The 24303-nt window shown below is 48.8% G+C and overlaps 1 protein-coding gene across 1 annotated transcript; it reads right to left on the reverse strand.

Moving 5' to 3' along the window:
* Positions 1–23429: 23429 nt before the first annotated feature.
* On the reverse strand, positions 23430–24098 carry LOC122647587. The gene has a single exon (XM_043840948.1). It carries the CDS (start codon positions 24096–24098, stop codon positions 23430–23432), a length of 669 nt encoding a protein of 222 aa, XP_043696883.1.
* Between the last annotated feature and the right edge of the window lie 205 nt (positions 24099–24303).

A 24303-nucleotide genomic window follows, 5' to 3' on the forward strand; every position in this document is an offset into this window, starting at 1 on the left:
GTGACCTTCGAATCGATACCTATTTTTGCAGATGTTCATTTTCGGTTTAAACCAGACCGGGTGGGTGGTTTGGGGTAATTTGGGGGCGTTGCTGTACTTTTTTGGGTTTGGTACTTTCTAAAAAGTCTCATTATCTTTTATTTGACGTGTGGATGTGATGTTGAGGGTCGTGACTTTCGAGTCAATACCTGTTTCGGCATTTGTTCATTTTTTATTTAAACCAGATCGGGTGGGTCGTTTGGGGTGATTTGGGGGCATTTCTGTACTTTTTTGGGCTTGGGATTTTTTAAAAAGTCTCCTTATCTCTTATTAGATGTGTGGATGCGATGTTGAGGGTCATTGCGTTCGAATCGATACCTATTTTGACATATGGTCATTTTCGGTTTAAACCAGACCGGATGGGTGGTTTGGGTTATTTGGGGGCATTTCTATACTTTTCTGGGTTTGGTATTTTCTAAAAAATGTCCTTATCTCTTATTAGACGTGTAGATACGATGTAGAGGGTCATGACCTTCGAATCGACACCTATTTCACCATATGTTCATTTTCGGTTTAAACCAGATCGGGTGGGTCGTTTGGGGTTTTTTGGGGGCATTTCTGTAGTTTTTTGGGTTTGGTATTTTCTAGAAAGTGTCCTTATCTCTTATTAGACATGTGGATATGATGTTGAGGGTCGTGACCTTTGAATCGATACCTATTTCGGCATATGTTCATTTTCGATTTAAAGCAGACCGGGTGGGTCGTTTGGGGTTATTTGGGGGCATTTCTGTACTTTTTTTTGGTTGGGATTTTCTACAAAGTGTCTTTATCTCTTATTAGACGTGTGGATGCGATGTTGCGGGTCGTGACCTTCGAATCGATACCTATTTCCATATATGTTCATTTTCAGTTTAAACTAGACGGGTGGGGCGTTTGGGGTTATTTGGGGCATTTTTGTACTTTTTTGGATTTGGTATTTTCTAAAAGGTGTCCTTATCTCTTCTTAGACTTTTCGATGCAATGTTGGGGTTAGTGGCCTTCGAATCGATACCTATTTTGACATATGTTCATTTTCGGTTTAAACCAGACCGAATGGGTCGTTTGGGATTATTTGGGGGCATTTCTATACTTTTTTTTGTTTGGTTTTTCTAAAAAGTGTCCTTATCTTTGATTAGACGTGTGGATGCGATGTTGAGGGTCGTGACCTTCGAATCGATGCCTACTTCGATATATGTTCATTTTCGGTTTAATCCAGACGGGCAGGTCGTTTGGGGTTATTTGGGGGCATTTTTGTATTTTTTTGGGTTTGGTATTTTCTAAAAAGTGTTATTATCTCTTATTAGACATGTGGATGTGCTGTTGAGGGTAGTGACCTTCGAATCGATACCTATTTTGACATATGGTCATTTTCGGTTTAAACCAGATCGAGTGGGTCGTTTGGGGTTATTGGGTGGCATTTCTATACTTTTTGGGGTTTGGGATTCTCTAAAAAGTGTCCTTTTTTTTTATTAGACGTGTGTGGATGCGATGTTGAGGGTCGTGACTTTCGAATCGATACCTATTTTGGCATATGTTCATTTTTAGTTTAAACCAGATCGGGTGGATTGTTTGGGGTAATTTGGGGGCATTGCTGTACTTTTTTGGGTTTGGTATTTTCTAAAAAGTGTCATTATCTCTTATTAGACGTGTGAATGCGATGTTGAGGGTCGTGACCTTCGAATCGATAAGAAACCCTGGATATGGGCCAGTACATCCCACCTCAGAGCCCAATCGAATGATATATCTACATCATCAAAAGAGCATTAAAGTGCCCATTCTAAGATGGCAAGATCCATGGGAACCCATCCTATGGCATACAACACATTTTTATCTCTCAAGATTTGTTGATTCATCATATAAGCAACATTCCACACCTAATCTACCACATTCCTCATCTTGTCCATTGGGGTGGGGGTTAATGGCTAGGGAACTGTCCAGACAAAGATCCTGTTCTACATGGTTATGAATTTATAGTAACCTGATCATAAAACGTTTCCAATCCCAGCAAGGAGATTGGCTAGGTAGAAGCCATTGACTTGAATCACATGCTTCACATCTATGGTGCAAAAGTTTGTCATATCAATGTACAAAGCACTCCTCTTCAACTTCAAGAAAACAGAAAGAATGAACTTACCAACGGGTCAAAGGGCCTCCCAACTGTCTCCAGAGGAACAATGCTAAGTAATCCCAAAATCTCAACAAACTTTTTATATATGCTGCTTTGATATCTATTATTGATCTTCTCCTCTCTCTGAGTCTCAACTTTAATTTGGGCTTTAACTCTCTCAAACTACCAACATATGTCCAAATAGGCATCGATTCGAAGGTATCGACCCTCAACATCACATCCACACTTCTTATTAGAGATAAGGAAACTTTTTAGAAAATCCCATACCCAAAAAAATACAGAAATGCCCAAAAATAAACCCAAACAACCCACCTGCTCTGGTTTAAACCGAAAATGAACATATGTCAAAATAGGTATCGATTCGAAGGTCACGACCCCCAACATCGTATCCACACTTCTTATTAGAGATAAGGACACTTTTAAGAAAATCCCATACCCAAAAAAGTATAGAAATGTCCCAAAATAACCCCAAACTACCAACCTACTCTGGTTTAAACCGAAAATGAACATTTGTCAAAATAGGTACCGATTCTAAAGTCACGTCCCTCAACATCGCATCCACACATCTAATTAGAGATAATGACACTTTTTAGAAAATCCCAAACCCAAAAAAGTACAGAAATGCTCCCAAATAACCCCCAAACGACACACCCGGTCTGGTTTAAACCGAAAATGAACATATGTCGAAATAGGCATTGATTCGAAGGTCACGACCCTCAACATCGCATCCACACGTCTTATTAGAGATAAGGACACATTTTAGAAAATCCTATACCCAAAAAAGTACAAAAATGCCCCAAAATAACCCAAACAACCCACTTGGTCTGGTTTAAACTGAAAATGAACATAAGTCGAAATAAGTATCGATTTGAAGGTCATGACTCTCAGCATCGCATCCACACGTCTAATAAGTGATAAGAAAACTTTTTAGAAAATACAAAACCCAAAAAAGTACAGAAATACCCGCAAATAAACCCAAATGACCCACCTAGTCTGGTTTAAACCGAAAATGAACAAATGCCGAAAGAGGTATCGATTCAAAGGTCACGACCCTCAACATTGCATCCACATGTCTAATAAGAGATAAGGACACTTTTTAGAGAAATCCCAAACCCAAAAAAGTATAGCAATGCCCCCAAATAACCCCCCGGTCTGGTTTAAACCGAAAATGAACATATGTCAAAATTGGTATTGATTTGAAGGTCATGATCCTCAACATCGTATCCACACGTCTAATAAGTGATAAGAACACTTTTTAGAAAATACTAAACCCAAAAAAGCATAGAAATGCCTGCAAATAATCCCAAACGACCCACCCAGTCTGGTTTAAACCGATAATGAACAAATGCCGAAAGAGGTATCGATTCAAAGGTCATGACCCTCAACGTTGCATCCACATGTCGAATAGGAGATAAGGACGCTTTTTAGAGAATCCCAAACCCAAAAAAGTAAAGAAATGACCCCAAATGCCCCCCGGTCTGGTTTAAATCGAAAATGAACATATGTCGAAATAGGTATCGATTCGAAGGTCACGACCCTCAACATCGCATCCACACGACTAATAAGAGATAAGGAGACTTTTTAAAAAATCCCAAACCCAAAAAAGTACAAAAATTGTCCCAAATAACCCCAAACGACCCACCCGGTCTAGTTTAAACAAAAAATGAACATATGTTGAAATAGGCATCGATTCAATGGTCACGACCCCCAACATCGTATCCACACGTCTAATAAGAGATAAGGACACTTTTTAGAAAATACCAAACCTAAAAAAGTACAGAAATGCCCCAAATAACCCACAAACGACCCACCTGGTCTGGTTTAAATCGAAAATGAACATATGTCAAAATAGGTATCGATTCGAAGGTCACGACCCTCAACATGGCATCCACACTTCTTGTTAGAGATAAGGACACTTTTTAGAAAATCCCATACCCAAAAAAGTACAGAAATGCCCCAAAATAAACCAAAACGACCCACCTGCTCTGGTTTAAACCAAAAATGAAAATATGTCGAAATAGGTCTCGATTCGAAGTTCACGACCCTCAACATCGCATCAGACGTCTAATAAGTGATATGAAAACTTTTTTGAAAATACCAAACCCAAAAAAGTACAGAAATGCCTGCAAATAATCCCAAACGACCCACCCAGTCTGGTTTAAATCGAAAATGAACAAATACCGAAAGAGGTATCGATCCAAAGGTCACAACTCTCAACATTGCATCCACATGTCATATAAGAGATAAGGACAGTTTTTAGAAAATCCCAAACCCAAAAAAGTACAGAAATGCCCCCAAATAACCCCAAATGACCCCCCGGTCTGGTTTTAAGTTGAAAATGAACATATGTCGAAATATGTATTGATTCGAAGGTCACGACCCTCAACATCGCATCCACACGTCTAATAAGTGATAAGAACACTTTTTAAAAAATACCAAACCCAAAAAAGTACAGAAATGCCCGCAAATAATCCCAAATGTCTCACCCAGTCTGGTTTAAATTGAAAATGAACAAATGCCAAAAGAGGTATCGATTCAAAGGTCACAACTCTCAACATTGCATCCACATGTCTAATAAGAGATAAGGACACTTTTTAGAGAACCCCCAAACCCAAAAAAGTACAGAAATGCCCCCAAATAACCCCAAATGACCCCCCTGTCTGGTTTAAGTCGAAAATGAACATATGTCGAAATAGGTATCGATTCGAAGGTCACGATACCCAACATCGCATCCACACGTCTAATAAGTGATAAGAACACTTTTTAGAAAATACCAAACCCAAAAAAGTACAGAAATGCCCGCAAATAATCCCAAACGACCCACCTAGTCTGGTTTAAACCGAAAATGAACCAATGCTGAAAGAGGAATCGATTCAAAGATCACAACCCTCAACATTGCACCCACATGTCTAATAGGAGACAAGGACACTTTTTAGAGAATTTCAAACCCAAAAAAGTACAGAAATGCCCCCAAATAACCCCAAACGACCCACCCGGTCTAGTTTACACAAAAAATGAACATATGTCGAAATAGGTATCGATTCATTGGTCACGACCCTCAACAACGTATCCACACGTCTAATAAGTGATAAAGATACTTTTTAGAAAATACCAAACCCAAAAATGTATAGAAATGCCCCAAATAACCCCCAAACGACCCACCCAGTCTGGTTTAAACAAAAAATGAACATATGTCAAAATAGGCATCGATTCGAAGGTCACGACCCTCAACATCGTATCTGCACGTCTAATAAGAGATAAGGACACTTTTTAGTAAATACCCAAAAAACTACAGAAATGCCCGCAAATAATCCCAAACGACCCACCTAGTCTGGTTTAAACCGAAAATGAACAAAAGCCGAAAGAGGTATCGATTCAAAGTTCACGACCCTCAACATTGCACCCACATGTCTAATAGGAGATAAGGACACTTTTTAGAGAATCCCAAACCCAAAAAAGTACAGAAATGCCCTCAAATAACCCCAAATGACCCACCCGGTCTAGTTTAAACAAAAAATGAACATATGTCAAAATAGGTATCGATTTGATGGTCACGACCCTCAACAACGTATCCACACATCTAATAAGAGATAATGACACTTTTTAGAAAATACCAAACCCAAAAAAATACAGAAATGCCCCAAATTACCCCCAAATGACCCACCCGGTCTGGTTTAAACAAAAAATGAACATATGTCGAAATAGACATCGATTCGAAGGTCACGACCCTCAACATCGTATCCGCACGTCTAATAAGAGATAATGACACTTTTTAGAAAATGCCAAACCCAAAAAAAGACAGAAATGCCTCAAATAACCCCCAAACGACCCAGCCGGTCTGGTTTAAACCCAAAATGAACATATGTCCAAATAGGCAACGAATTGAAGGTCACGACCCTCAACATTGCATCCACACTTCTTATTAGAGATAAGGAAACTTTTTGGAAAATCCCATACCCAAAAAAGTACAGAAATGCCCAAAACAAACCCAAACGACCCACCTGCTCTGGTTTAAATCGAAAATGAACATATGTCGAAATAGGTATCGATTCGAAGGTCACGACCCTCAACATCGCATCCACACGTCTTTTTTTTTTTGATAGGTAAGTGTGATTGTATTAAAGAAAAAAGAAGAATATACAAGGAAGGCAGCCTTTACCCCAACCCCTTAGACAGGCCTAAGAGGAAAGGGAGGGCTCCAGAGACACCCCGAGGATAGGCCCTCGGTAATACAGCCCAAAGAAAAAGGGAAAATACTCAAAATGAAGAGGTCCTGAAATAAGCTTTACAGTCTGCATCATTCTGGATCAGCTCCACCAACTCTAGGGGAAACTCCGAGGGATTAAAGATAGATTTCCCATCCCCAGTATCAATGGCTGCTATGAAGTCCGCTGGCTAGTTCATTTCCCTCCAAACATGCCTAATTTTTTGCGATGTAACTGCTCACAAAGGGAAATAATACGACCCTTCAAGACCTGCATGGCCCATGGGCAGCCAACTTCACCATTTAAGATATCCACTGCAAGCTTGGAATCTGATCTAATAGAAACACGGCGAAGATCATTTTGAATGCACAACATAATCCCCCTAAGGATAGCCAGAAGCTCCATGCCAAGAACCGAATTTTCCTCTCCCGTTCCAACATAGGCTAAAATGGCAGCTCCTGTAGCATCTCGAATGAGCCCTCCATAGGAGGCTCTATCAGCCGTCAAGGACCCATCACAATGAAGGGCTGTCATGTGTGGGGGAGGCCTGAACCAAGCACAGGTTTTTTGAGTAATAACTTTCCAATCCACTCTAATACCCCAACTTTCTGCAAGGAATTGATTCCTAGGATTTTGGGCAACCGAAATAGGGAGAGCAGCACACTTGGTCACAACATCAAACCTAATAGCTTTAATAATCTGATCATAGGACCGGGCCTTGCTTCTAAACAGCCTTTGGTTTCGCTCCCACCAAATGTGATGCACTGTAGCGCAGAATGCCAATTTGGGAATAATATCCATCTTGTCATTAGCGCAGCCAACACTAGAAAGCCAGATAATTGCATCCTTAAGGTTGGAAGGTCCCCCACCACTTTGTGAATAAAGAGAGCTAATCTTCCCCCAAATAATGCTGGGGAAGGAGCATTTAAAGAAGAGATGCTCATGACTCTCCATACCTGCCCAACAAAAGACACAATTCGGCCCAACAGTAATGTTTCTCTTGATAAGCTGGTCTTTGGTGGGAAGGGCATTCATAAGACACCTCCAAGTAGTACAAGAATGTCTAGGGAAATTCCCAGCAAACCAAATATATTTATCCCAGCCCACTTTATTAGAAGCCCTTCTAATAGTGTTCCAAGCCGATTTGGTACTAAACAGTGCCATTAGAGGTTTTCTTCCAAATAGTGAGGTCATCTCCACCAATCAAGAGGGGAACATGAACTAAATCTCCCAAGCACTAATCAGGTCAAAAGAACCATAGGATCCTGGGATGCCAATCCCCTTCTTGGATCAAACCGAGACCCAAGCCATGCGTTGAGAACCCGCATCATATCTAATTCTGTCCCCATATTTATTGAGCAACACCCCTTGAGGATGCCATTTATCAAGCCAAAGACGAGTTGAGTTTCCAGACCCAATAATATGGTGAATGTGGGGTTCAACCAAATCCCTATACTTTAGCACTTTACGCCAAACCCATGAGCAATTTTGAGGGGTTTTCACAATCCAAATGGAATCATTCTTTAAATACAGAGAATAAACCCATCTAACCCAAAGACTGTCTTTCTTAGAAGCAATCCACTAGATTTGCTTTAGGATTCCGGCAGAATTCATATAAAAAATTCTCCGGATACCCAACCCCCCTTCATCCTTTGGTTTGCAAATATTATCCCAGGAGATATAATGTACCTTACGCTCCAAAGAAGGCCCGGTCCAAAGAAAGTTCGCGAACATGGACTCCAACTTTTGTTTTACTCCACTCGGAATGGCAAAGATACCCGACCAATAAATGTAGCAGCCTTGGAGGACCGAACTAAGGAGCCGCAAACGACCAAAGACAAAGGATAGAAACCGAGCTTTCCAACCATCAAGGCGCCGCCACCAGGTCAAGAATAGCGAGCAATCTGCAATAGAAAGCTTATGGGAAATTAGGGGAACACCAAGGTACCGAATGGGCAGCTTAGTGTCCACGAAATTCGTTAATTCCAAAAGTTGTAGTCTAGCCGTTTGGGTAAGGCCCCCTAAAATAATAGAGGACTTAGCTCTGTTGAGCTTCAACCCAGAATAGGTATGAAAGTCATCCAAAGCCCCCAAACAGGCCGAAATAGAATCCGAGGCAGCTTTCACAAATATCATCAAATCATCTGCGAAAATGAGATGTGAGAGGTGGGAACTCTTGCATCTAGGGAGGAGACTGATTCGACCTTCAACTTCCAGGTTCCTCATCAAAGCAGAGAAGCCTTCCATAGCAATGGTGAATAGGTAAGGGGAGAGAGGATCTCCTTACCTTATCCCCCACCTACCTTTAAAATAACCGGTTGGGCTTCCATTCAGGAGAATCGAGAAGCAAGGAGTGTCAACACAAGCTTTCACCCAGCCCATGAATTTAGAGGGGAACCCCATTCTATCCGTAATCTGAAAGAGATACTTCCGGCTTAGGGAATCATAGGCTTTATGCAAATCAATCTTTAGGACTGCCGTCGGACCTATCCCTTTTTGATCAATGCCCCTCACCACATCCTGACACACAAGGATATTATCCACAATGGAGAGCCCTTTAATAAAAGCAGACTGGTTGTCACTCACCACTTTCCCAACCACCCCTTGCAGCCTATTCGATAAAATTTTTGTAATGATTTTATATAATAGATTACAAAGGGCTATTGGTCTGTACCCAGCAAAAGAGGTAACATCTTCGGTCTTTGGGATGAGACTGATAAATGTAGCATTGATAGAGTCGGGTAGAATTGACTTCGAAAAGAACCGCTTAACCGCCAACGTAAGCTCCTCCCCAACAACCTCCCAAGAATGCTTAAAGAAACCCGCTCCAAACCCATCTGGCCCCGGGGCTTTAGAATTCTTCATAGCAAACACCACCTCTCTAATTTCCTTATTAGAAACCTTCCCAATAAGGGAATCTTGCTGCACATAATCCACCCCATATTGCAAGGGGACAGAATCAGGGAAAAAACCACTATCGTCTGCATTTGCTCCAAACAGGTTCATATAGAAAGTGATTGCCTCTTCTTTGATAAGGCTGGGCTCTTTAATGACGGCATTCCCTTCACCCTTGATCTCCAAAATATGATTTCTATTCTGTCTACACACCATAGATTTGTGAAAAAAAAACTGTTGTTTCCATCCCCTAACTGAATGCTTTTCACCCTCGACTTTTCCTTGAGGAACTTCTCTTCAGTGCTAAGAGCTTCCCAAAGTTTCTTTTTAGCTTCTAACTCCAGCATAACAAGGTCCGAGTCATCAAGGTGGGCAGCAAGGTTAATCTGAATTTGGTTTAGTTTCAAATCAGCATTCTTGACTGCAAGGAAAACATCCCCAATACTGTCCTTATTCCACTTCTTTAGAGCAGCTTTCAAGTTCTTGAGATGGGAAGCAAACCTGAGAATAGGGTTAAGCTTCATATTAACTGGGCAATCTCAGCCTTTTTTAACCACCTCATCAAAACCCTCTCTACCAATCCAGGCCTCAAAAAACCGGAATGGTTTTGGACCAAAGTTAACACTTTCTAGTATCGAAACCACAGCTGGGGAGTGATCCGATAACCCTGGTGGAAGAAAAGTGGCTTCCAAGACCTAATAGCATCAATCCAACTCATATTAACGAGTACCCGTCCAACTTACAAAGAAACCCGAGAACCGCCTCCCTGCCTCATTGTTCCACGTAAACCTTTCTCCCTTCCATTTTAAGTCAATAAGCTCTGTGTTAAAGATGAAAGAATTAAAGTCATCGACCGCTTCTTGATGGATGGGATCCCCTCCAGCCTTTTCACTTTGATGACGGACAACATTAAAGTCCCCTACAACTGCCCAAGGACCTGAGATATTACTTGCAAAAGAACTGACGTCCCTCCAAAGCTCCCTACGCTCCTCCATCGAATTCGAGGCATAAACGGCAGTACAAAAGAAATTGAGAGAGGTCCCAATGGTGGTCACTTTAGCATGGATAAATTGATTAGATTTTTGAACCTCCTCAACCTTAAACACAGTAGTGTCCCAGCCTAACCAGATTCGGACAATGGAGTCAGCTGCACCATTATGAATGTACTTCCAATTCGAAAGGAAAGGGTCAAAAACAGCAGCACAATTCTCCAACTTCACCTTGGTCTCAAGAAGAACAGCCAATTTAATATTATTGTCCTTATTATCTTCTTAACTCCCCGTTTCTTTATAGGGGCATTCAAACCCCTGACATTCCAGGCGATGCAATTCATCTAGAAGATTGGGTTGTAGGCTCACTCCCATCCTTACTAGGTCCTTCCATTCTCGATCCCGCACCTTCTTTCACAGGAACTCACTGGGGTAAAAACTTAGTACCCCTTCCACTAGCCCGGCCCAAAAGAGAAGAACTAAAAGAATTAACAAAGCCCATACCTTTGTCTAAAGACCCGTGGCTTGAACGGTTCTCCGCAGCCTGCCGTTTCAGCCCGTCAAAGTTAGCTGAGGGTTTGTTAGACCAATCTGCCCCTTTACCTTTCAAAGATAGCATAACATCCCGCCCCTCATTCCCCTCCAAAGCAGTCCCATTCAAATCTGCAGCCAGGTCATCATTTTTCTTGTCTATAGTGGACAAACTTGTATTTGATTCCAAGGAATCAGCACTAGCCAACTCGTTACCAATTAAAGGAGCATCTGCCCCATTTATTTCTCCTTCCATGCACAACGCACTAGGGGTCTTCTCAAAATGGTAATTTAAATTCAAATCCTGGGCAGCATCCCTTGATCGTTGATCTCCTTCACATAAGTCTCCATCGGATCTGCCTGGGTGGGGATCTTTAAGACCAACAAAGGAAGGACCATCCTTTCTTTCCATTCCCAAACTAGGAAGGATAGTGATACATCCAATATTCACAGGGCCAATCAACGACCGCCACGTGTCATAGACGACCCGCCCCATAGCCAAGGGGAACGAACCGAGTCCCAAAGACCATTGGGGCGGCCACTACTCGGGCGCGCCACACATCCGGGCGCGGCGCGGCCCCCTCCGCCGCCTCACCCAGCGCGCCTCCTCACGGCCTCACCTAGGCGCGGCCTCACCAGCGCGCCTCCTCAGCCTCACCCAGCGCGGCCTCACCCCGCGCCTCCTCCTCACCTAGGCAGCCTCACCAGCGCCCTCACCGCGCGGCCTCCTCAGCTGCCTCACCAGCGCGCCTCCACGGCCTCACCAGGCGCGGCCTCACCAGGCGCGGCCTCCCTCACCCAGCGCGCCTCACCCAGCGCTGCACCTCACGCCTCACCTAGGCGCGCCTCACCAGCGCCTCCTCACCAGGCGCGGCCTCCTCACCGAGGGCGCCTCACCCAGCGCGCCTCCTCACGCCTCACCCAGCGCGCCTCTCCGCTCACCAGCGCGCCTCACCAGCGCGCTCCTCACTGGCGCGGCCTCACCCAGCAAGATCATGGGCACCGAGGTGGGGGCCACCCATCTACGACCCCGATCGTATCGCTAAGACTCATGTCACTACCAGACTCTAGACCCTTAGAGGTCACGCATCCGCACGGATTCAAGCACCAAGGACGTTATCACCACACGCGGATATCTATCCACCAAGGATCCCCGATGCCACCAGACACTCCTCCCGCGGGAGATGGCTAATCGTGATAGAGCCCCGCTACCCAGGGCCTCTATCCACTCAACGGCACAATCGCCAATCAAACGGGACTCTCCACACCGCCATATGCTACTATAAAAGGCAAAGGTACACAACCCCATAGGGGACATCTAAACTCATATCGAATAATCACTATTCATCTATTTGCGCCAGAGATCTAACTTTGGCATCGGAGAGCCCTAGGCCGGACCACACCGGTTCTCTCTCGATTGACCCCTTTGGTCCACTTTGGTGACGGCACTCGCAGACCGCCGACGATTTCTTGACGCAATGCATTGGCGCCGCTCGTGGGAACGACGCTAGCCATTACAGCTACTAGCTCGCTCCATACTCATTCAATGGCACGAAGGAAGACTACCACCACCAACAACGGAGCAAGGAATGGATCACCACCCCCTGCAGTGCTCGCCGCAGAGCCAACCACCAGACCATGTCCTCCGGAGGAGGAGATCCCCTTAATGACCAGCCGTGATCGCGAGCCCAACAATGACGAGGCCAACGATGTGGTGGTGGAGGTGACACCGACCCCAATGCTCCAGCCATCGTGGGTCGATCAACGACCGCAACAGAGATCCTCGATGAACAACGACTCTTTCGAGAATACCCGACGCAGCAGGCGACATCTCACCGTCTGAGGACTTCACCAAGCAGAAGGGTGGAGTCCATACCTCAACAAGAGCCAAACCCTAGGAGATCATCTCCCGGGCGCGAGATCGTAGAGACTTGCGCGACAGCAACCCCACTCCGCAGCGGGGAGCCTTCCCAAGATCCCAGAGAACAAGAGACCTCTCGCCACGGCCGAACGTGGGAGGACGCCAACACCCAAGGCGAGGGTGTCTAGCCCGCAGAGATCGGTCCGAGGTCCGTGTTCGACTGGACGACCGGAAGAAAGTCACATACCACGACGGCCGGACCTACAGAGAAGAAAGCCCTCACCTTCACGACAGGTTCATCACGGCATGACCATTCACCATCCCGCCAACACTCAAGGCGGGAGGGGACATCCAGAGAGAGCGTGAACGGGTCGCAGCGAACGTCCGGCTAGGCGTGGGGGGCGACACGGACGAGGAGCTCGATCAAAGACTCCGCGACCGGATGAGAAGTCGGAAGGGTTGAAGAAGGCATCAAAGGCGAGACACATTCCATACCCGGACAACACCCCTTCTCGGCAGAGATCATGTCACCCACACTACCTTCCGTGTTTCGACTACCCACCTTTGAACTCTACAAAGGTACCACCGACCCTAATGACCACATCAACTACTTTAATGGCATGATGACGCTGTATGGGGGTCGGACGTGGTATCCCTCGTCGGCATTCCCTCGGCCCTCAAGGGAGCAGCCACATCATGGTTCTCCGTGCTACGACCGAGATCTATATGCTCGCTCGCAGAGCTATGCGAACAGCTCGTCACCCGCTTCCAAAGCAAGCACAAGCGTAAGAAGACCACCGCAATCTACTAAACGTGGTACGTAACCCCGGGAATCTCGGAATACGTACGTTCACCAAGGAGTCCCCGGAGGTTCGAGACTTGGATGACCGACACAAGATGCAGCCCTAGCAGGAGGTATTAGGGACCCGGACTTGATCAAGGACCTGGCACGCCATGAGACCAGACTATGAAAGAGCTCCGGAGCGGTGCAACGAGTTTGCAAATATGGCCGAGGTACTACAAGCTAGAACAAAATAATCGAGGCCAAGCCACAGACAACAAGAGGTCAGCACCGATGACCGCAACGAGGTAAGAGGTCGAGGACAGAGCGCCGACAAGAGAAGAGCGACCGCCCATCTAGGAGGACAGATCGCCGCCGAGAGAAGCGAGAGGGCAAGCACCCCCGAGTTCACACCATCAACACCACCAGGTCCCAGATACTCATGCAGATCCAGGACCGTGACCTACTCCATTGGCCACGACCCATGCTAGCAGCGCCAGAGAAGCGAAACCCTAACAAATATTGTCTCTTCCACAAAGAGAATGGGCACGACACAGAGGAGTGCTATCAATTGAAGAGAGAGATAGAACAACTGGTAAAAGCAGAAGCTTGAACAAGTATGTGAAGGGGAGACGTGACAACCGCCGTGCCAAGGAGATAGAGGTCGCGACGAGACAGAGTGGAGCCGAGACGAGAAGAAAGAAGAACAGATCGAGAGAGAGACCGCCTGTAAGAGCTGAGAGATGCCACGTAACCTAGTGGCACCAAGGGACCTCCTATCCTCACCATACTTGGAGGACCAGGCAAGAGTCCACCGAAAAGCTAAAGCTCATGCCAGTTCGTGGGAGTGGCAGAGAAGCCCAAAGAAGATAGCCAAGATCGAGGCGGTGATCTCCTTCTGATGAAGACCTGGAAGGACTAAACTTCCCGCATGAAGATGCCCTGGTAGTACAGTGGAGGTAGCCAATCGACCTGCATACGTGGTATCGATAGACACAGGGGCGTCCGTTGACGACTCTCCTTGGACGCCTATCGACACCGGGTTCGGGACGACCACTCAAACCAGAGCCCACTTATCTCCATGGATTCTCGTGCCACCGCCTCCATCGAGGTACCATAGAGCTACCCGTCACCTTCGGGTACACCCTCAACAAGTAACCATCATGGTAAATTTCATGGTAGTCAAGTCCGTGGTGTCTTCAACGGCCTCTTAGGGCGACCATCACCGACACTCTTAGAGGAGTCATATCACCACTTCACCTGAAGATGAAGTTCCCACCGAGAAACGGGGTAGGCGAAGTCCGAGGAGATCAGAAGAAAGCAAGGGAGTGCTACGCCACCTTCATGAAAAAGAATAATGGCAACACCCGTGGAATGGCACTCGCCTAGAGAGCATGATCATGACTGAGAGATGAACCGACAGAGAGAAGGGGAAGGCCAGGAAGACCTCATCCCATGGCCCTCACCAGATGACCCTCCAAGGTCGCTCGTGTCGGCTCGCCGCTAAGCAAGGAAACAAAGAAGAGCTTGGACACCTCCTCCAAGCGAACATGGATGTCTTCGCATGGTCGACCTCCGACATGCCAGAATACCACGCTCCATAGCGGAACACCGACTACATGTCGACCCAACCAGAAGCCCGCTCATGTAGCGGCGTAACTCGCCGACCGACAAGCAAGCAATCAAGGAGGAGGTCGAGAAGTTAAGCCGATCAGTGGTTCATCGAAGGAGAAGTTCCCAACCGTCGCCAACGTGGTCATGGTACCAAAGCCAAGTGGGAAGTGGAGGATGTGTGTCGACTACACCGACCTAAACAAGGCATGCCCAAAAGATGAATACCCATCGCCCGGATCGACTCCATCGATCGACGCCACCGCCGCCATGAGATGCCGAGTTTCATGGACGCCTACTCCGGATACAACCAGATCCTCATGTATGAGGATGATGAGTCTTACACCGCATTCCGGACGGACAAAGAGAACTACGCTACAACGCATGCCGTCGGTTAAAGAATGCAGGGGCCACCTATCGTAGAATGGTCAACAAGATGTTCGAGGAGCAGATCGGGCGCAACATGGAAGTATATGTGGATGACATGCTCGTGAAAAGCGCCCACACCAACCAACACCGACCGACCTAGAGGAAGCATTCACAGATCGAGGAGGAACCAGATGAAGCTAAACCCCGCAGTGCGCTTCGTGTAACGTCAGAAAATTCCTGGGTTCATGGTCTCACCGTGGAATAGAAGCCAACCCATCCAAGATCAAGGCCATCCAAGAGATGGCACCTCCTCGAACGGCCGTGAAGTGCAGAGGTTGAATGGAAGGGTTGCCGCCTTTCCAGGTTCGTGTCACGATCAGTGATAAGTGCTTACCATTCTTCAAAACATTGAAGAACCTCCAAGCCCTAAGGACTTCACATGGACGGAAGAGTGCCAAAAGGCGTCGGAGAATTGAAGGAGTACCTAGAGAGCCCACCCTTGCTTGGGCGACCGAACCTAACGAAGAGTTGCAGCTCTACTCGGCCGCCACCCTCGCGCGGTCGCGCAAGATCGCTAAAGGAAGAAGACAAAGTCCAGAGGCCGATCTACTACGCCCATGTCCCGATCGATGCAGACCAGGTACACTAGGATCGAGAAGGTAGCCTATGCATTGGTAATGGCAGCCAGAAGCTACGACCATACTTCCAAGCCCATACCATCACAAATTCTCGCTGCACCTACCCTTGAAGAAGATATTGCACAAGCCGGACGCCTCCCGACGATTGATAGCATGGGCGGTGGAGTTAAGTGAGCATGACATCGGTTCCAACCAAGGACAGCCATCAAAGGCCAGGCTCTTGCGATTTCATTGCAGAGTGTACCGCCCGAGATCGAGTCACAAACAGGGGAGCCCGAAGAGAAGGATCACGATCGTGGGACATGTTCGTGGACGGGTCGAGCAATGCGGCAGAAGCGGCGCTGGCTCATATTAACCAGCCCCGAGGGATTTCAGATCCAATATGCTCTCCGGTTCACCTTCCAAGCATCCAATAATGAAGCAGAGTACGAGGCATTACTAGTGGACTGGTGGCCAAAGCCATCCAAGTCACACACCTATCCACCCTGAGCGACTCCCACTGTGGTGAATCGTGAATGGGGAGTATGAGGCAAAAGATGAGAGGATGGCATCATACCTAGCACGCGCCAAGCATTGATCGAGGGTTTCGAGAAGTTTGAGATGGTTCGAGTTCCGTGGAGGAGAACGCCGCCGCCGATGCCCTATCCAGCTAGCCAATGAGGAACTCCAAATTTGGCTAGCGCAGCCTATGTTGAGATCCCGCATGAGCCAACGTATAAGGAAAAGCAGTTAACGAGATCACTGAGGGACCTAGCCGGATGGACCTCTACTCAACTACCTCCGTAACGATGTCTTACCGTAAGACAAGGCCGAAGCAAGGAAGATCGATGAGAGCCGCAAAGTACACCGTCCTAGACGGGCATCGTACAAGCGGGGGCAACAAAGACCACTACTCCGGTGCCTAGGACCCAAGGGGGCAGAGTACGCCCAGCCGAAGTCCATGAGGGGATATGTGGAAGCCACATGGGGGACGAGCCCTAGCCTACAAAATCCTCCGCGTGGACTATATCGGCCACGAATGCAAGAGGAGGCCATCCAATATGCCAAGAAGTGCGAGCAATGTCGCTTGTTCGCCCCAAGACTCCCATCTACCCGCCACCAAGCCGACATCAATCCTCAACCCCATACCTTTTGCCATGTGGGGACTAGACATCTTAGGCAACTTCACCGCAGCACCAGAAAGAAGTACCGGTCGTCGCGATCGACTACTTCACCAAGTGGGTTGAAGCTAAACCCTTGGCCAAGATAACAGAGACAGAGATGGAGAAGTTCGTCCGCGACGACGCCATCTACAGTTCGGGTACCACGGATCCTCGTCTCGCATAATGGAAAACAATTCAACAACCCTAAATTCCAAGCATTCTCTCACGCTACAACATCGACTATCGGCCGTGTCGGTAGCATACCCACAAGCCAATGGTCGTGTGGAGGTCACCAATGTAACGCCATCGAAGGAGTCAAGAAAAGGCTAGAAGGAGCCAAAGGCAAGTGGGTAGAAGAGCTACAGCGCCCCGTGGGCATACCGAACTACAAGACGGACGCCCACAGAGAGAGCCCATTCCGCCTAGCATATGGCATCAAGCATTGGCGCCGTAGAGGTCTCGCGCTTATGTCCCATAGGGTTCTCGCACTTCAATGAACGCACCTATGTCGACGGATCGGGCAAACCTAGACTTTATAGATGAGGTCCGCGAAAGAGCACTACTAAGGAACGCCGCCTACCAAAGAACGCATCGCTGTGTACTATAACGCCAGTGGTCAAGGAAAGGCTATTCCACCAGGGAGATTTAGTACTACGGAGGGCAAGTGCATCGCAGCCCTGATATGGGAAGTGTCACCCAATCGGGAAGGACCCTACATAGTCTCCAAGCAATACGCCCAGGACTTACCGCTTGAAGACCAGTGGGCAAGAAGGTAGACCGCACTGAACTCGTAACATCTCAAGAAGTACTACCAAGAGAAGCATAGCAAGAGTGGTAGTGATAATGTAAGAGCGAGGAGTAGCAAGAGACACATCAAGGACAATGTGAATTTACAAAATAAAGAAATGTTGCAAGAATACTTGTCTTCTCCTACCACTCAATCGAATCACGGCCACTACATTAAGGCAACATGCCAACATCGAGGCTTCATGCCTAAGGCGAGATGCCAACACTGAGGCTTCGTGCCTAAGGCGATATGCCAACACTGAGGCTTCGTGCCTAAGGCGATATGCCAACATCGAGGCTTCGTGCCTAAGGCGATATGCCAACATCGAGGCTTCGTGCCTAAGGCGATATGCCAACATCGAGGCTTCGTGCCTAAGGCGATATGCCAACACTGAGGCTTCGTGCCTAAGGCAACATGCCAACATTGAGGCTTCGTGCCTAAGGCGACATGCCAATATTGAGGCTTCATGCCTAAGGCGAGATGCCAACACTGAGGCTTCGTGCCTAAGGCGATATGCCAACACTGAGGCTTCGTGCCTAAGGCGACATGCCAATATTGAGGCTTCATGCCTAAGGCGTTATGCCAATACTGAGGCTTCGTGCCTAAGGCGACATGCCAACACTGAGGCTTTGTGCCTAAGGCGATATGCCAACACCGAGGCTTCATGCCTAAGGCGACATGCCAACACCGAGGCTTCAAGCCTAAGGCAACATGCCAACATTGAGGCTTCATGCCTAAGGCGACATGCCAACACCAAGGTCAGAGGATCACCAAGGCACGACGTCACTACCAAAATCCGAGGACTATCAAGGGTCAGAGAGCATCAACGTGCAAATAATCACCAAGAGACAAGGTAAGCAAAGAAAAGCAAAAGCGATCACATAGAAAAGTCATAGTAGTTACAACTCAAGTTCAAAAAAGGAAAAAGGTTGAGACGCTCTACAGGATCGGGACGACCGTAAGGTCAAGGGATCACAGAGTGGTGGGTCACTCCGACCCACTGAGACATCATGTCCGCCTCAGAGGACGCGCGAAGAGCACTCCCTCAGCAGGCAGCCTCCACCTCCGACACCGAGCGCTCTCCACCACAACTACACCCAAGCGCCCAAGAAACTCGAGAACCCCAAGACAGAGAAGTCATAGTCGGGGTCACCTCCAGACACAAGCGGCTAAGTCCCTGACTCCCTCCTCATAGGCGGGCTGAAGTCGCTACCGATACAGGCCGAGAACGCAGAGGATGCCGGAACTCAGCCACACCGCTCACCGCAGATGCCGCTCCACCTCATGCCTTCCTCAATGAATGAAGCTCCTCCTCCAAAGCAAGAACCCTAGCCGAGCTCTCGGCCGCACCGCAGAAGTCACACGCACCTCCTCGTACACCTCTAGGAGCTTCCCTGACGCCACAACAGCTCCCCGACACCCTCTCAGGCCAGCCTCGGCCCTCTCACGGCATCGACCGACCTCGGAGCTCCTCTCCACATCACGCAGGTGCGTCAGATCCGCACCTCACGAGAAGCGTGACCCTCCGCCGAAGCACCGCTCAAAGAATACGGTGATGGACCTACAATCAACATGGCAAGCGATAAAATAATGTAAAAATAAATGGAGCAATGGACATGAGGAGACAAAAAGGAATAACTCACCGAAGCCATGTCATGGTAGAGGGTCCGAGCGACAAGCATCGCTAAGCCTCTGCAAGGCCATCCTCGCGGTAGGGAGCCCGCCCTATCCACCCACTCCCGCGACACGCCGGCTTCGGCCAAGGTCGAGCCCTCCGCACGCCCAAGGTGATCACTGTGGACTCACCCAACATGGGAAGATGCAGGCGCATCGCCCGAGGAACCCACACCTTTCCCCTTGGAAAGGGGCATACAGTAAGATCCGAAGGAACAACAGAGGGAGGCAGAGGCACAGAGCCGGGAACGCCATCGTCACCAGGAGAAGTACGGGGAAGGAGGACCCGCACGCCAGAGCTCGTCACGCGGGCATGTCCTGGTCCACCCTTCCGCTTCGCTCCAACAACCACAAAGCAGTAAGCACCACTAACATCGGTCACCCAAGCAGATGGACCACCCCGAGAAGCGGCCTTCCTCCGCAGATTGCCGAGCAAATCAAGTCCGGACGCGTATCCACCGTATAGATCGACCAACCAATCGATGACACATACATTCAAATACCAACATGCCAATCAAGTACAAAAGACAATGCTCTTACCAGACTCGCCTTTCGAGAGACAGAAGGCCTCCGAGTCCAACTCCCGGACGTGGAACGGATCGCGACCGTGCACGCTTGAGGGAGTCACCTCAAAATCACTCACCAAGCCCCCGATTGACCTCTTGAGGTCAATAACTTCCCTAACGTCCGTAGGGCATCGGGGACCGTGGCAAAAAGAAGCGATCCCTCCAATACTTCACGTTGCTAGTGATCCCCGTGAGAAGCTCCACAGAGGCATAGGGCCCCTTGAGCACGCGGCGAGCAAAGTGATAACATCCATGGTTCCCCTTCTTCAATAGATAAAAGTGGGAGAATAGGGGAATAGTGGCGGCACGCCCAAGCGGCGAAGAAGACATAGAAACCCAAGATCACCCTCCAAGAGTTGGGCAACACCCGCCTGGGGTGAGGTGCCAATGCTCTAACACCAACTCGACAAAGCGAGGGATAGGAAGGCGAAGGCCCCGGAGGAAAATGAACGGTAGAGGCAGATCTCCCCCGCACGATGAGAGAAGGCATACTCGCTAGGCCCAGGGGCATGCAACATGACCTCAGCGGGAATATGAAACTCCTCACTCACGAGGGAAACCAAGTCGAGGGTGACAAGATGCTAGCAACAGGCCTAACCTATCGCCAGGACTGCAATGAGGATGCCGCCTGAGGGTCGACGATCCCACGGGACCGGAGACACTAGAAGGTCCCACTCGCCCATCAGCATCACTAGGGGAGGGGATAGAGGGCGGAGTACCCACCGAAGAAGGCGATCCGGGAACGCTCCTCAAGATCCAACCCCGATCAAGCAGGCCAAGGTCACCCGGAACGACATGAAGGACAAGAGGGGAACGAACTACTTACTCGAGAAAGCAATCTCCCAAGTCGGCAAGAAAATGAAAGGAATGTCACCCGCAAAATATAAACAAGCAGATCCATCACATACAAGAGGAAGAACAGGGAAGAAGAGCGAGGGTCCATCACACCCACGCCGCGGCCACCATAGGCGTGGCATCATCGGCAAGGCGCGGGCCACACCTAGGCATGGCCACCCAGGCGGCCAGCCAGCGGCCACACGGCCAGCGCGGCCACCCCGCAGCGGCACCCCACATCAGGCGCGGCCACACCGCCAGGCGCGCCCCGCGGCCACCCCGCAGGCGCGCCTCACCGCGGCCACGCCCGCGGGCGCGCGTCACCTGGCCACACCAGCAGGCGCGGCCTCACCGCGGCCACACCCGCAGGAGTGGCCTCACCGCGGCCACACCCGCCGGGCACGGCCTCACCGCGGCCACACCAGCAGACGTGGCTTTACCGCGGCCACACCCCGCAAGCGCGGCCTCGAGGAGACACCCCTAAAAAAAAAAAAAAAAAAAAAAAAAAAAAGGGGGTGGGGATCGATTTACCTCAGAAAAAAAGTGACCGCACGGAAGGACAAGCACACGGCGATGACGTAGCCACACCACGAGGCACAATCAAGGGATAGAGGTCACAAGAGCCAAGGCACTCAAGCCAAGCACCACTCAAGCTTTCCAAGCAAACCAAGGCACCAAGGGCACCAAGAGAACACAACCCAAACACAAGGACCCAAAATCAAGCAAAGTGGATACTAGTGGAGGTGACCCAAAAACAAGCACATGGTGGGCACCAAAAAGAGGACAAAAGACAAAAAGGGGGAATTAAAGGAGAACAAAAGGGGAGACAAAAAGTAAGAAAGAGAAATGAGAAGTGAAAGAAGAAGGGAGAGGAAGGAACATATACCCACAAAAAACAAAAAGAAAAAGTGTAGGAGGTAAGGTTTGAACCCCCAACCTCTCCTACCTCATTAGTGGATTTACGGGCAAACCCCACAGGAAAGTTTATTCGCAGCGGACCCCTCACTATGCAAAGACACCTACTCTCTTGGACATCCTATCCCAAGAGAGTGGGGGGCAAATGATACATCCAATATTCACAGGGCCAATCAACAACCGCCATGTGTCATAGACGACCCGCCCCATAGCCAAGGGGAACGAACCGGAGTCCCAGCACCATTCGGGGGCGGCCACTACTCGGGCGCGGCCACACATCCGGGGTGCGGCCTCACCCAGTGCGGCCTCCTCACCGGGCGCGCCTCTCACGGCCTCACCCAGGCGGTCTCACCAGGCGCCTCCTCACGGCCTCACCTAGCGCGGCCTCACCAGCGCGGCCTCCTCACCGGGCGCCTCCTCACAGCCTCACCCAGCGCGCCTCCTCACGGCCTCACCTAGGCGCGGCCTCACCCAGGCGCCTCACCCAGCGCGCCTCCTCACCAGGGCCTCCTCACCTCACCCAGCGCGGCCTCACCAGGCGGCCTCCTCACGCCTCACCTAGGCGCGGCCTCACCTGCAGCGCCTCCTCACCAGGCGCGGCCTCCTCGCCTCACCCAGCGCGGCCTCACCCAGCGCGGCCTCCTCACGGCCTCACCTAGGCGCGGCCTCACCCAGCGCGCCTCCTCACCAGGGCGCGGCCTCACCCAGCAAGATCATGGGCACCTGAGGTGGGGGCCACCCATCTACGACCCCGATCGTATCGCTAAGACTCATGTCACTACCAGGACTCTAGACCCTTAGAGGTCACGTCATCCAGACGGATTCAAGCACCAAGGACGTTATCACCACACGCGGATATCTATCCACCAAGGATCCTGATGCCACCAGGACACTCCCTCCCGCGGGGAGATGGCCAATCAGGATAGAGCCCCGTTACCCAGGGCCTCTATCCACTCAACGACACAATCGTCAATCAAATAGGGACTCTCCACACCGCCATATGCTACTATAAAAGGCAAAGGTACACAACCCCATAGGGGACATCAAAACTCATACTGAATAATCACTATTCATCTATTTGCGCCAGGAGATCTAACTTTGGCATCAGAGAGCCCTAGGCCGGGACCACACCGGTTCTCTCTGTTGACCCCTTTGGTCCACTTGCAGGTGACGGCACTCGCAGGACCGCTCGACGATTTCTTGACGCAACAGATAGCTAAAGGCTTGGGCACCGAATCATCATCCACATTCTCTTCTCCCTCAAATAACTCATTGCCTAGCAAGATAGCACACGAGTCAACATCCAACATCATATCATCCGGGTTGTAATGAACCTCCTCCGTAAGATTTTCCAGCAAAGCAAAAGCGTTGGATTGGGAGATTTCCTTGGCTTTACCCTGACCTTCCAAAATTAACTCAGATTTTTTGGAATTCTTCTTACCAAAATTATTGTCTTGGCCCAAAGAATTAGTAACCCCCTTCCCTTTATTTCACATTTAAGGAACCTAAATTTGAATTTGAATTCGCAATCCCAGCCTGCCTGGTTGGCTGTCCAGCCTCGGCTCCGGCCAAAGAATCACCATCTTTTCCGGCTACACCTTTCACCCGCCATTCTTGTTTAGAGCTCGAATTCTTCTGCTTAGGAATGCAGCTGCCAAACTTACACGTATCAACAAGGTGCCCAAAAACCCTGCAATGCTTGCACAGAGGAGGTTTCCAATCATAAACCACAAATTGATTGAAAGCAAAACCTTCGTCCCCATAAACTGGAATGGAAGAGGGGAGGTCATTATCCGCAGACACTTCCACACACATGCGAGCATAGGAGAGCCTCTCCATTGATCTTGTCATCTTATCAGTCATAATAGGCTTCCTAATAACACTCCCAATTGAACTAAGTGCCTCGGAAGACCAAAAATGAAAAGGAAGATTGGGAAGAGAAACCCAAATCGGGACAGAACATAAATCAACCCTTTGTAAACAAGCTTCCGGGCTCCATGGACGCAGAATCATCGGCCGTCGCTGCACATACCATGGCCCCCCTTCAAGAACTTTAACTTTATCATTCTCAAGGTTGAAACAGAAAATGAAAATACCACTTTCCAACAAATTTACATCAACATTGCCTGAAATTTTCCATTGTTTTAATAACATATCACGAGCAAAAGTAAAGCTTGGTCTGCCTCCAATAAAATGACCCATAAGGGTATTTTCTAAAAAGTGCCTTTATCTCTTATTAGACGTGTAGATGTGATGTTGAGGGTCTTGACCTTCGAATCGATGCCTATTTCCACATATTTTCATTTTCGGTTTAAACCAGGCCGGGTAGGTCGTTTGGGGTTATTTGGGGGCATTTCTG

The sequence above is a fragment of the Telopea speciosissima genome, unplaced genomic scaffold (assembly GCF_018873765.1).
Source record: "Telopea speciosissima isolate NSW1024214 ecotype Mountain lineage unplaced genomic scaffold, Tspe_v1 Tspe_v1.0081, whole genome shotgun sequence".
In the NCBI taxonomy this organism is placed as follows: Eukaryota; Viridiplantae; Streptophyta; class Magnoliopsida; order Proteales; family Proteaceae; genus Telopea; species Telopea speciosissima.

Bases quoted from the DNA above. Each gene is read 5' to 3' on its own strand.
- LOC122647587 (XM_043840948.1), bottom strand. From the start codon at position 24,098: ATGTTATTAAAACAATGGAAAATTTCAGGCAATGTTGATGTAAATTTG.